A 12,899-nucleotide genomic window follows, 5' to 3' on the forward strand; every position below is an offset into this window, starting at 1 on the left:
TGTAGATGGCTATAGTCCCTATGTTCTCAAATAATTCACATTGCTTCTTTTTCCACAATCAAAATATAAAATAGCTAGATTTCCTCTAAACTTAACATATTATAAAATATACAACTGAGAACAAACTAAATATGGAACAAATCAGAATTTTTTCTACAAGGTAAGTAAGTATAAACCAAACTTACATGGAAAAAAATATTTTTGAACAGTAAATAACAAAAAATATGAAAATATTCACAAATATAAAATAAAGAAAACCTTTACCTGCTGCCCTGTAAAGTATTTTAGGTTCAAAAAATATACAAGGATTTTTATCCTCTATGCATGACAAAAGAAGTCCCTTGGCCTGGAAAGGGCTTCTGGGTATAACCACCTGCAAAAACAGATTTTTTTTAAGACAATTTCAGTAAAAAATGTATCCCAGCAAACTCATTATAAGAAGAGTTGACATTTAAATAACCAATTGTTACTAATTAAAAATAGAAATCTGGCATTTTTGGCCTAATTACAATTCTTAATAAAAATTTACATTCTGTCCCAAAATAAAATCAACATTTTTTTAGATGCCTATCACATTCTGGTGACTAAAAATGCTCTTCTCCTAAGGAGCTAAACCTGCATATACATAAAAATAAAAGTATTCTACAAAGAGCATTCATCAAAACAAAAAAGTAAAGTTGTCAGTATCTTTCTGTATTTATCTATAAATAAATAAATATTTTCTACTAATAATCTACAGCTAATTTCGAAGGGTATGCAACTCTCCTCCAATTTTAAATATCAAAATCTCCTTTTCCATAAAAAACATGGTCTGCATTTCCTACAGGAAAGGGTAATACTCTGAACTTTATAATCGAGCACTTTAAAGTAGTTAATGCAAAGGTAAAGAAAAGTGTGGATACTGCACACTTCCCGCTGACCGGGACAGACTCCAGGACCTTCCTGGGAATGAGGCTGATAAAGAAGAAAATGGTAATGACAGGAGGTACCACATGTGTTAAGTGGGTCAAGAACACTTTGTGGACTAATTCATCTACTGTGCACAGCAACTCCACAAGGTAGTTATTGTTATTTTCCCCAATTTAGAAATGCAGACTACAGCTTAAAGAGAGATCAAAGAGTTCACCCAAGGTTACATCGCTTGCTACACCAGAGATTCTCACCCAGTTCTGACTGATACACAGCTCAAGTTTCTACACCATTTTCTCTCAAATGATAAACTTCACCTAATTTTCAACGATTACTAAATAATTGCATAAAATAAAGAGTTATATAGAAAAAGTTACCATTAAAATAAACCTGAATTTATCACAAAGGCTTAAATAAGGTTCCTTGAAGCAAGCTATATTTAGCTTTCAAAACTCATCTTCATATAATTTTTATTGGAGGACACTATTCCACTTTCTATAAACTGACTCCTGAATATAGTGCTTACCACATCACAATGTCTTTATCTTAAGTTCCCACTTTATTTTTTTTCTTCTGCTTTCTTCATGTATTTATTTTTAGCATTTTGTACTATATGTACAATTTTCATTTGGGATTAAAGAAAGAGAAAGGGAGGGTAGAAAAAGTAGAGGATTGAGAGAAAAGATTTATTCTTAAAAATACTGGGTAACATCATAAACATTAAATGTGAATCAATGTTCAGCTCAAGCACAAAAATAACTATTTCCTCAAATGTGGCTTCTGTCTCAACTTACCACTTCCAGCTTACACTGAAAAATTATGCAACCTGTACCCTACTGGAAAAACTTTATGACTTTGCTCTAGTAGGAAAAAAAATTTTTTTTAATATAAACACATGTTCACAACCAGTTCATGTTATCAAAAAACAGACACACAGCTGTGGGTGAACATATCTATGACTTTTTATAATGATTCCCTAAAAGGCTCTTTAGTAAATAAAACTAGAAAAGAAGATAATGTAAAAAATTAAGATAAAATATGCAAAATGTTTTTATTAAAAGACCCAAGTTATTATAGAAATTGAAGATTGTTGTGGAAGGCAAAGAAAGATATTTCAACTTTCACTGTTTGAGCAAATATTACCTTGCCTGGAGTGAAAAGCACAGCTGGATAACAGAGGCCTCTGTTGGTCTATTTAAAAAGACACAGACTAAAAATAAAAGTCTATCCCTCTGACTAGGAATTAAACAGGTTTATAAATGTATCCCAGAAAAAGATTTATTAATTTACATGAAAAACATCTATTAGAAGGAAACAGAGCTTTGAAACAGATGAAGATAAAGCAATTATGTTCTCAGTCTTACTCTTTGAAGCCTAAAATTAATATCAGGTACTATTAATATCAAGCCAGGTACTGTTTCAAAAAGAATACTCTATAAACCTGAGCAATGGGTTAATGAATATACATATAAAAAAAAAATTGTGCCATTTTTTTTAAAGGTTTACATATATTCCCAAAATCCTGTTTTGTTTTCCTCTAGTTAAGCATTTTAGTTAATATTAATAGAATGAACCAAAATGAAAATCTCAAATGAAGATCAAATAAAATACATAAATGAGTATACCTTGATTCCGGGGCAGTGGGCAAAAAAAGCTTCAGGACTCTGAGAATGGTAGAGAGCCCCATGGCCAACACAGCCCCAAGGGGAACGGATGGTAAGGCTTCCACAATTAAAAAGATCCCCAGAGCGATATCGATACTTGGCGGCTTCATTAACAATCTGAGAAGGGAAAAGAGAAGGGACATGTCACAGGGAGTCCTTCATTCCCATCCATTTCTTTCGACCCTTTATTAGATCTTTACATATATGCCATAACAACATAACTTGCAATGCACTAGCTCAAGAGTAGCACAAAGTTCTTAAGATAGGAGGAGTAGAGGAAAAACTTCAATACTTCATGGACTTAACCAATTATAGTAAAATGCAATCTTCCTACCTGATCAAAAGCTGGGAAAATATAATCTGCAAACTGAATTTCTGCAATGGCAGTAGCACCAGTGACTGCAATTCCAATCCCAAATCCAACAATTCCTTGTTCACACAAAGGGGTGTTAAAAACTCTATCTTTTCCTAAAATAAGAAAATAAAATCATTTTACTATCACAAATGAGTGTAATGTAATGCACAATACAACTTAAAAGCCAATGATTTGGTATTGGTAAGATGGATAAAAAAAGCAAAGGACAGGTGAAAAAAATAGAAAGTAACTAGTATGATAGCTGCTTTAAATGCAAACATAGTAATTATATTAACTAAGTAATCTAAATGTTACAATTAAAAGACAGGGTGTCACACTGAGATTTTTTTAAAAAGCAAAATCCAACTACTTAAAATGAAATAAAGAGTAAAGATATCAGAAAGTTATAAATAAAACACACACACACACACACACACACACACACACACACTAAAAATAAAAATTAAAAAAACAAAGAAAGTTGCTACATTAATAGTAGACAAAGTAGACTTTAAAGGAAAAAGCATTACCAGAGATAAAAAGGGAAAATTCATTCTCTAAAAGAGTTCAACTCACAAAGAGGATATAATTCTAAATTTAAACTCTTATGACAACATGGACTTCAAATAAATAAATAAATAAACAGAACTGAAAAAGAAATAGATAAATTCCCAAGATAGTGGGCAATTTTGACATATCAATCTCAGTAACTGATAAAACATACCAAAATAAAAGTAAAGACTATGTAAGATTTGAACACCATCAACAAATATGATTTAACTGATAAAGACAACAGAGAACACTGGTGTTAATTAACCACATACTGAGTTATAAATCTAATCTCAACAAATTTCAAAGAATTGAAATAATATAGAGTATATTCTCTGACCATTATGGAATTAAGCTAAAAATTATTAACAAAAAGATAATTAGAAAATCCTTACATTAGAAAAAGTTTTAAACATGTGTTGAAGTATCTCATGACTCAAAGACTACGTTATAATGAAAATTAGAAGGCATTTTGACCGGAATGATAATAACAACACTATGTATTCCAAGCTATGGAAGTTCCAATTTCAATAATCGCAGAGTAACCCTCACACATCTAATGATTACAAACTCTGAACAAAATATGACAAAACAACTACTTAAAGGCACTGGAGAGGGGGGGAAAAAAAAAAAGCCTAAACTGAAAGAGATTGGATCCTTAGAAGAATAGCAGTGTATGAGCATGGTATATATAAAGCATATCCCTTGAGGTGACTCCCCAGTTTCTGTAACATGAGACAGCTAGAATTCAAACAGACACAGTCTTATTGGCATGAGGTGTCAGAGAATGGAGTATGGAGCTGCTAGTAGCTGGAAATTGAGGCACTGGTCCCTAAAAAAAAAAAGGCACTACATGTGAGGGCAATCCAAAAAGTGTGCATTAAATCTTCTTAAATCCTTGGTTGATCCCTGTGTCTATGAGAGACTCCAAAAGCACAGGAAGTAGCAGCTGAAAGCTCAAAGAGCTGAGCATAGATTTCAGCTCTGCTCACTAAAAAGCAGGCAGAATTTGGAATTTGAGATTCTGTCAAATAAAGGAGCTTGATAAACAAACACCTTAGGCTTTCCACTGAAACAACAAGGTATAATGTTACTAACATACACAATTCAATTCTCATCTGAAATTTTATCACCTCTCAAACCATATTAGCATTTCATGAAAAATTCTAATTTCAGGGACATGGATGGATAGACACAAGCAATAGCCACAGTCCGAAAGTTTGGGCATAGATCTATGACATATTTCAGTTCCATAATATAGGGATACTATTATAGTTCTTTTTGGCACATAGAATTTACTTTCAGCTCAATCAGTCCTTTTGAATATGAACCATAAATAGAGCAGGTGCTAGAAAATGCCAACTAGCAACATCTAAAAGCAGCTGCAAAAACTTAAAGCATGATTCATACTCATCCCAATCTGTGACTACCTTCTGACTGTGACCTCTATCCCTCATCAGTTCCCTATCTGACCATGAGTTGCTTGATAATTTCTGAAAATGTATGATTTCATTGAATTAAGAACAATTCACTGGTAGAAAATGAACAGATTCCAGCTGCCACCTGTGGAATCCACACCTGTGGAATACCTGAACCATCTGAACCACAAGAGTATTGTTTACTAGAGGCCCGGTGCACAAAATTCATGCACTCAGGGGGGCCTGCATCCACTTGCAGTTTGGGAGCCCTCAGGGGATGTCTGACTGATGGCTTGGGCATTCTCTCCATAAAAAGTGAGCCTTAAGCCATCAGTTGGACATTCTTATCACTGCCACGGAGATGGGAGAGGCTTCTACTACCACCTCCCACTACCACCACTGCGCTTGCCAGCTGTGAACCCAGCTTCCTGCTGAGCAGCACTCCCCCCGTGGGAGTGCACTGACCACCAGGGGACAGCTCCTGCATTGAGCATCTGACGCCTGGTGGTCAGTGCACGTCATAGCAACTGGTCATTCCACTCTTCAGTTGATTTGCATATTAGCCTTTTATTGTATAGAATTCCTTACTACTTCTAGTTCCCTGAATTCAGATATTTTTCATCTCAGTAAGTATAGTCCATTTTGCTCCTAGAAGGCAGAAAAGTTGAGTTTATCAGAATTCTTACTCCAAAAGATGCTTTATTTGAGGAAATAGCTTTACTCTTTTCATGTTTCTATGATCTAGGGGGAAAAACAAAACAAAACAAAACAAAATAAACAAAACCCTGCTTCAACATGAATTAAATGTTAAAAAATCTATTTCTATTTTCTCCCAAACAGGTAATGATTGAGAGGAGAGCTCACATAAAATGTAAAATACTGATGACTTTCTATATTATAATGCAATTAACCTGGTATAAAATTCATACCGAATGGGTAAATTAATAATACATTCAATGATTATACCATTAGCCAAGACAGATGTGAGTTTAAGTGTAATCTCCACAAATTACTAACTCCTAAGGCTCAATTTCTATTTGTAACAGAAAAATCATGATACTGAAGACTAAAAATTCACACCTTTTTCAAACATTTACAAAATACTTAATACTATGTAGACATTATTCTAGATGCAGAAGATACAGCAGAAAAATAATTCTATTCTTATATAATTTATATTCCAATCAGGAAAAGGACAAGAACAAAATAAATGAGTAAAATATATAGTGTGTTAAATGACAACAAGTAGAATGGAGAATAGTAAAGCAGGAAGTAGGTGACTGGGACCGCAGGTGGAACTACTATGATTTTAAACAGGATGATGGGAAAAGACCCACTGAGATGTGACAGCTAAACGAAGAAATGAAGCGTGAGGAAGCATACATGCATACACGCAAGGGAATATATGTTCCAGGCAGAGGGACCAGCTAGCGCAAAGGTCCTGAGGTATAAGCATGTTTTAGCACATCAGGGGAAAGACAAAAAGTTCAGAATGGTCTGGAGTAAGAAATAGTGAGAGAAGATAAAACTGAAGAGTTAATGGAAAGGTACGGGAAGATGGCACAGAGAGAGGGCCTTGTAGGTCACTGTAAACTTTAACTGTGAGAATGAGTCACTGTAAACTTTTAACTGTGAGAATGAGTAGGTAAGCTGGACAGGAAGCCGATGAGCAAAATCATGGCATTCTCTGACATGGCATTTCAATAGGATCCCTCTGGCTGGTATTTGGTGAATAGCCTATAAAAAGACAAGGATGGACACAGCAAAATTGATTACAGGATATCACAATAATTCAGTAAGAATGATGAATCATAAAAGCAGAAAAGGTGTGAGACTTTGGATATAGTCTAAAGATAGAGTCTAAAAGATTTGCTGATGAGTTGGATGTGAAGTATGAGTCAGAGAAATGCTAAAGATGATTCAAAGGTTTTTGCCCTGAGCAACTTGAAGAAGAGAGTTGCCATTAACTAAAAAAAGGAAAACCACAAAGAAGGATGTTAAGATATCAGAAGTTAAGTTTTGGAAATACTAAGTTAGGAATACCTTCAGATATTAAGATAAGCTATTAATTTGACTGTTGGATATATGAAACTCTTAACCATAAAAATAACATTAAAGAAAACAAGGGACTAGATGAGATTACCAAGTAAATTTAGATGAGCATATAGAGAGAAAAAATTCAATGTTACAAAGGCAAGAAGTAAGAAATAAATCAGCAAAATTGAAAAGAAAAAGAAAAGAAAAAAGCCAAAGAGTTTGCATGAGAACAAGGAGAATGTGCTGGCCTAGAAGAAAGTGCTTCTAAGAGAGAGTGTAATCAACTTATGCTGTATGCTACCAATAGAAGGGAAGACGAGGCTGAAAATGTTAACTGGTGACCTTAACATAACAGTGTCTGCAAGTAGGAAGGAGGGAAAAACAAAACTCCATTTCAATAGGGAATGGGAGAGAGAAATTGAAGACCATGTGTAATGGCAATTATTTGCAGATATTTTACTGTAAGGGGCGGGGGGGGGGGGCGAAGAGAGGAGCAAACAACTAGTAAAAACGGGAAAATTGATGATTTTGGGAAAAATTAATGAAATAGAGAAGAAAGAATGACTAGAAAGAACCATGTCTTTTAAAAGGTGACAAAAGCCGAAACCGGTTTGGCTCAGTGGTAGAGCGTCATCGGTCTGCGGACTGAAGGGTACCAGGTTCGATTCAAGTCAAGGGCATGTACATTGGTTGCGGGCACATCCCCAGTAGGGGGTGTGCAAGAGGCAGCTGGTCGATGTTTCTCTCTCATCAATGTTTCTAGCTCTCTATCCCTCTCCCTTTCTCTCTGTAAAAAAAAACCCAATAAAATATATATTTTTTTAAATTAAAAAAATAAAAGGTGACAAAAAAGGAAGGAGTCTAGTGTGGAGATGTTAACAGAAACCTTTACATTCATTCCAAACAAGAATAAAGAATGCGAGCACTGATGCTGGAACATGGATATACTGCATACAATGTTGAGAGCTGGTCAAAGTTCTATTAGTTGCATCTATCTTCTTAATAAAATATGAAAAATTAGAATATTATCAAGAGGAAGAATAGAGAAGACAGTGTGAGAGGGGGAAAAAGTATAAAAGAGAGAATAGCCCAGAACATGCAGCATGATGGTAGACAGCATGAGCCAGCCTTGGAGAATACTAGTCTTGAAATTAAAGTGATGTCAATTGACAAGATGACATGTACTGTTCCAACAATGTTCAGCTCCGGAATTTAAGATCTAGACAGAGAGATAGACTGAATTAGAATTGGATTTTGCCAAGCAAATAATAACATGAAATGTAAACTAGATATAAAGGGAAGAGAGGCCCTCAGGGAAGTAATAAACTACCCTGTTTCCCCGAAAATAAGACAGTGTCTTATATTAATTTTTTCTCCCAAAGTTGCGCTAAGTCTTATTTTCAGGGGATGTCTTATCTTTCCATGTGCTAGGTCTTATTTTCGGAGGATGTCTTATTTGGGGGGAACATGGTATGATAGGTCAGTAGAATTCATGAATTTTAAGAATCAATATGGTCAAAAGATTGTTGGGATGGAGGTACTAGAAGCAGTTAACTGAAGAGATTTGAGATGGAGGTCTGAGTTGGGGATGCTTAAAGTGGAGACTATAAAGAACTGTAGTTACTGCAATGACAAAGTCAGGGGTATGACTACGAGTGAGAAGATGAGGTAGGATGGATGACAAGACCACTACAATAGAAAAAAAATAAAACACTGAGAAGCCAGAATATTGAGAAGACCACCCATGTGGTTACTGAAAGGAGTAGTAAAGACACTGCCAGTGAGCCAGCCTAGGAAGACAGAGGACTGGCCTAGGATCAACAAATGACAGGGAAGGATAGTGTGGCAATTGTTTAAAAGCCCTACCATTGGGAACCAAAGTTTTTTCTTTTTAATTACACGATTAATTGGGAAAGAAAGTATCATAGGGTTAATTAACCTTTCACTTAAATAAAGATTTCTAAATTAAAGAGAATATAGGGGCACTCTAAATTGTATCAACTGGAGGGGTGGGGAGGGAAATTCCAAGTTATAACTATAAGAAATTCAAAAGGGATAAAAATATGTTCTTTATATAAATCAAAAGGAAAAAGTAAGTAGGGAATCCATGAGATAATGATCATGTAAAACTTATGACTGGGTATGAAAAATTAATTACAGAATTACAAAACCCTAGCACTACTGAAGAGCTGACCAGCAGACCCACATTCTTTAAATAGGGAAACCAAGTCTTGATTTAAGTGACTTACCCAAAGTCAACAGCCAACAGTCCTGGTACTCTAACTAAGGCTTGCTCCATTGTACTAGAGAAATTTCTTTCCTAAATTGTCTATTTCAAACTACTCAACTCATAAGTGCTAAAATAAATCAAATTAAACCTAAATTATCTGGCACCACAGCCAAAGATGAAAAAAAAAAAAAAATGGCACTTAACATGTAATCTGGATATAGTAAATCTTCATAGATAATTCCTAAAATCCCCTCAAATGACACTTGGAATAGACTGGCTAGTGCCCAAGGGGATAGTGGTGAGGATGACTGGATAAGAAGATGATAGAATTAGTTAAAGAACATATATGCATATCCAATGGACAACAGACAATAGTTTGATGAAGGCCAAGGGAGGGGGAAGTGACAGTAGGTAGTAAAGAGCAAATAGTGGGGAGAGGGGAAGAAGACCACCAGCAATAATGTCAACATTAATACTTTTTCATTAAAAAAAAAAAGAAGAAGCTAAATCAAATAAGAAAGTTGGGTTAAATTTTCACAGAATATGGCCTAGTTGCCAACAGTTAAATAAAATAAAAAGCATCTTTAAATAACATGATAAAAATATTGGACAAGTAAAAATGCTTGAGAATTTTTTTAAAAAAACTTTTTGAAGGACTGCTTCAAACTTTGATTAAATAATTAATTGAATAACAAGATAGCACTATCCTATATAATAACAGCCTAATATGCTGTGTCCAGTCGTCTGGTCTGCTGTTCAACCAATCAAAGCATAATGTGCTAATATGCTAAGGACACTCAACTGCTCACTATGACCTGCACTGACCACCAGGGGGCAGACACTCCAACCAGTAGGTAGCTAACCTACTGGTTGGAGTGTCTGCCCCCTGGTGGTCAGTGCAGGTCATAGCCAATGCAGGGGTCTAGCCAATCGGGCCTGAGCAAGAAGGGCCAAACATGCCGCAGAGTCCTCCCACAGTCCCTCCCTGGCCCCAATCATGTATTGGTGGGGTCCCCTGGCCTGACCTGCACCCTCTTGCAATCCAGGACCCCTCGAAGAATGTCAGAGAGCCAGTTTTGGCCCGATCCCAGAGGCCAAGCAAAAGGACCCTACTGGTGCATGAATTTGTACACTGGGCCTCTAGTTACTATATATAAGTATACACATGTTTCTATTTCCAAAAGGTAGCATAAAATTGCCAAACTTGTGCATAAAACTAAAATATCACTGATACTGAAGTGACATAGTTCTCACACTGTCCACTCTTATGGAAAAAGGTGGTGAAAGAAAAGAGAAGCAATTAACTATATGTGAGGGAAAATCCTCATATTAATTTGGATTCAAGTAAGTATCTCCAACTGACTATATCAATGTCACAATTCAGATTATCTTAATTTTACCAAGTTATTCAAAAACATTTTAATTATATTCAACATTTCTTTCTCACTATGCTCTTAAAGTTAGGTAAAAACTTTAGATTTTTACTTTGTAATGAATTACAAAGAGATCTTGAAGGGTAAAATAAAAATTATTTTGGCACTAAAAGTCAGATCTTCTTTTGTTTGCCAAGAAATTCAATTACTACCAGCAAATACCACATTAGAGACTGCTAAAAATATGAAATATTGGAATAAAATTATTTTCAAATGAACAAAGTACTCAATTTGTCACAATTTAGATGAGATCTTTAATGAATATGTTATATCCTAAGAGGTAGAGCAAACTGAGGACATAATGAGAAAGATACTTCAAATATACCTTCCTAAGCTCATTGGATAGATGTGGCAAAGGATAATATTGAACCTTCCCATTCCCTTTTGACACCATCAGAGGTTTTAATTCTGTCCTACCAAAAATATAACTTGATATTATTTGTTTTCAACCAATGGAATAGCTATGTACTTGACCATCTACAAGGCACTGTTGTTGGATGCTACAAATGATATAAAGATGAGATACCATTTAAACAACTTTAAACATTCAAACAATTTATGCAATAAGGAGATAAGTCAAATACAAATAACTATAACACAAAGAAGTGTCATAAAAGTAAAAGAATGTTAGAGAAGAGGGGATTATTTCAGGCTTGGAGAAATCCTGCTAAGTTTCATGGAAGAGAAGGCACTGGAATTGAGCACTAAAGGATTGGCAGAATTTTGACACTTCAGTTGTCTTGGTCACCCTGAGTAATGCTGCAATGACATAGGGGTGCATATATCTTTGCAAATAAATGTTTTCAAATTCTTCAGGTAGATACCCAAAAGGGGTCTGCAACAATATGAATGAATCTTGATAATATCAACTCAGTGAAATGTCAGATAAAAAAAGTTAAGAACCATATGACTTCACTTATTGAGGGATATAAAACTGAGGGGAACAAATGAACAAAAAAAAAAAAAACCTCATAGACACAGACAATAGTATGGTGGTTACTAGAGAGAAGAGGGTCGGTGGGGTTGTAAAGAGTAATGGTGGTCAAATATATGGTGATAGAAGAAGTCTGGACTTTGGGTGGTGGACACACAACGCAATATACAAATCATGTATCATAGAATTATACACTTGAAATCTATATAATCTTACAAACCAACTAGAGGTCTGGTGCATGGGCTGGTTCCCTCTGGGTGGCCTGCAAAAATCAGGAGGCAGCCGTCAATGATTCGCTCTCATCATTGATGTTTCTATCCCTCTCTCCTTCCCCCTTCCTCTCTGAAATCAAATCAGGCCAAAACCTGCAGGCCAATGCCACCTGCAGCTCCTACCACTCATCCCAGCCCCACTGTGTCTGCCATGGGCTAGCGCCCAATCAGTTCCAATTGGGAGAGGCTGGTGCTGCCGCAGCAGCACTTGCCAGCCATGAGCCCTGTGCCTGGCACCCTCCCAAGTGGAGTGGCCTTCTGGACCAGGCTGAAACCAGATCTCCAACATCCCCCCAGGGATCCCAGATTGTGAGAGGGTACTGGCCAGGCTGAGGGACCCCACAGATGCACAATCAGGCCAGGGAAGGACCTCCAGAGGGCTCCAGGGCATGTCCAGCCTATCTTGATCGCTCAGTCCTGACAGGCCAAACCCCAGCAGCATGCTATCCTATTGGTCGGAGCATCTGCCCCATGATCAATGTGATTTAAGAATATAAAATTCCCACTTATGAAATCACCTTATGAAATGGAATATAACAAGTGTAATTTTAATGTTTGGGGTCCAGGGAATACGAACCATACAATTACTTAAGTTAAACTCTTCTTTAAGTGGCACTCGGAAATAAAAATAAAAAAACAGAAACCCTTTCAATCAAATTGATATTTACTATGTCTTTTAAATAGAGAACCACAGTTTTCTCGTGGAAGATGAACTCTTTGGCTCTTCTTTTATTAAAATAAAATTCACAAGATTATTGACATGATTGTAAAACTTTCTTAAGATATCTATAAAACTAAGAGATTAAAGTTGGAGTTTAGAGAAATGTACACTGAAAATGTAATTTTTAAAATAAATGTACAGATAGCTGATACTAAAAAATGATTCATAAAATGAACACAAAGGTATTTCTGAATAAACTTCTAATGACTTCACTTTGCTTGAACACAACCAAAGCTGTTTTTCCAGAAAGTCAAAAGAAATATTTTCATCATCCTTGTGATACCAGCTGGAATTTAAGAGCAAGCCTTCCAAATTATTTTTTTAATCTTCCTTCATTTATATGGAAATGAGATGTTTCCTAAAACATATCTGTATAC

At 35.7% G+C, this 12,899-nt stretch overlaps 1 protein-coding gene across 4 annotated transcripts in view; it reads right to left on the reverse strand.

The window, feature by feature from the left end:
- Nucleotides 1-12,899, reverse strand: part of BCKDHB (branched chain keto acid dehydrogenase E1 subunit beta) — a 193,443-nt gene that overhangs the window by 153,871 nt on the left and 26,673 nt on the right. For all 4 annotated transcript variants that reach the window (XM_036413219.2, XM_036413223.2, XM_036413222.2 and 1 more), the window contains exons 4-6: nucleotides 2,908-3,041; nucleotides 2,535-2,690; nucleotides 265-373 (exon numbers count right to left, since the gene is read on the reverse strand). In XM_036413219.2, coding sequence (XP_036269112.1) covers nucleotides 265-373; nucleotides 2,535-2,690; nucleotides 2,908-3,041 — 399 coding nt within the window. The remainder of the gene's footprint in view (nucleotides 1-264; nucleotides 374-2,534; nucleotides 2,691-2,907; nucleotides 3,042-12,899) is intronic.

The sequence above is a fragment of the Pipistrellus kuhlii genome, unplaced genomic scaffold, assembly GCF_014108245.1.
Source record: "Pipistrellus kuhlii isolate mPipKuh1 unplaced genomic scaffold, mPipKuh1.p scaffold_m20_p_5, whole genome shotgun sequence".
Taxonomy (NCBI): Eukaryota; Metazoa; Chordata; class Mammalia; order Chiroptera; family Vespertilionidae; genus Pipistrellus; species Pipistrellus kuhlii.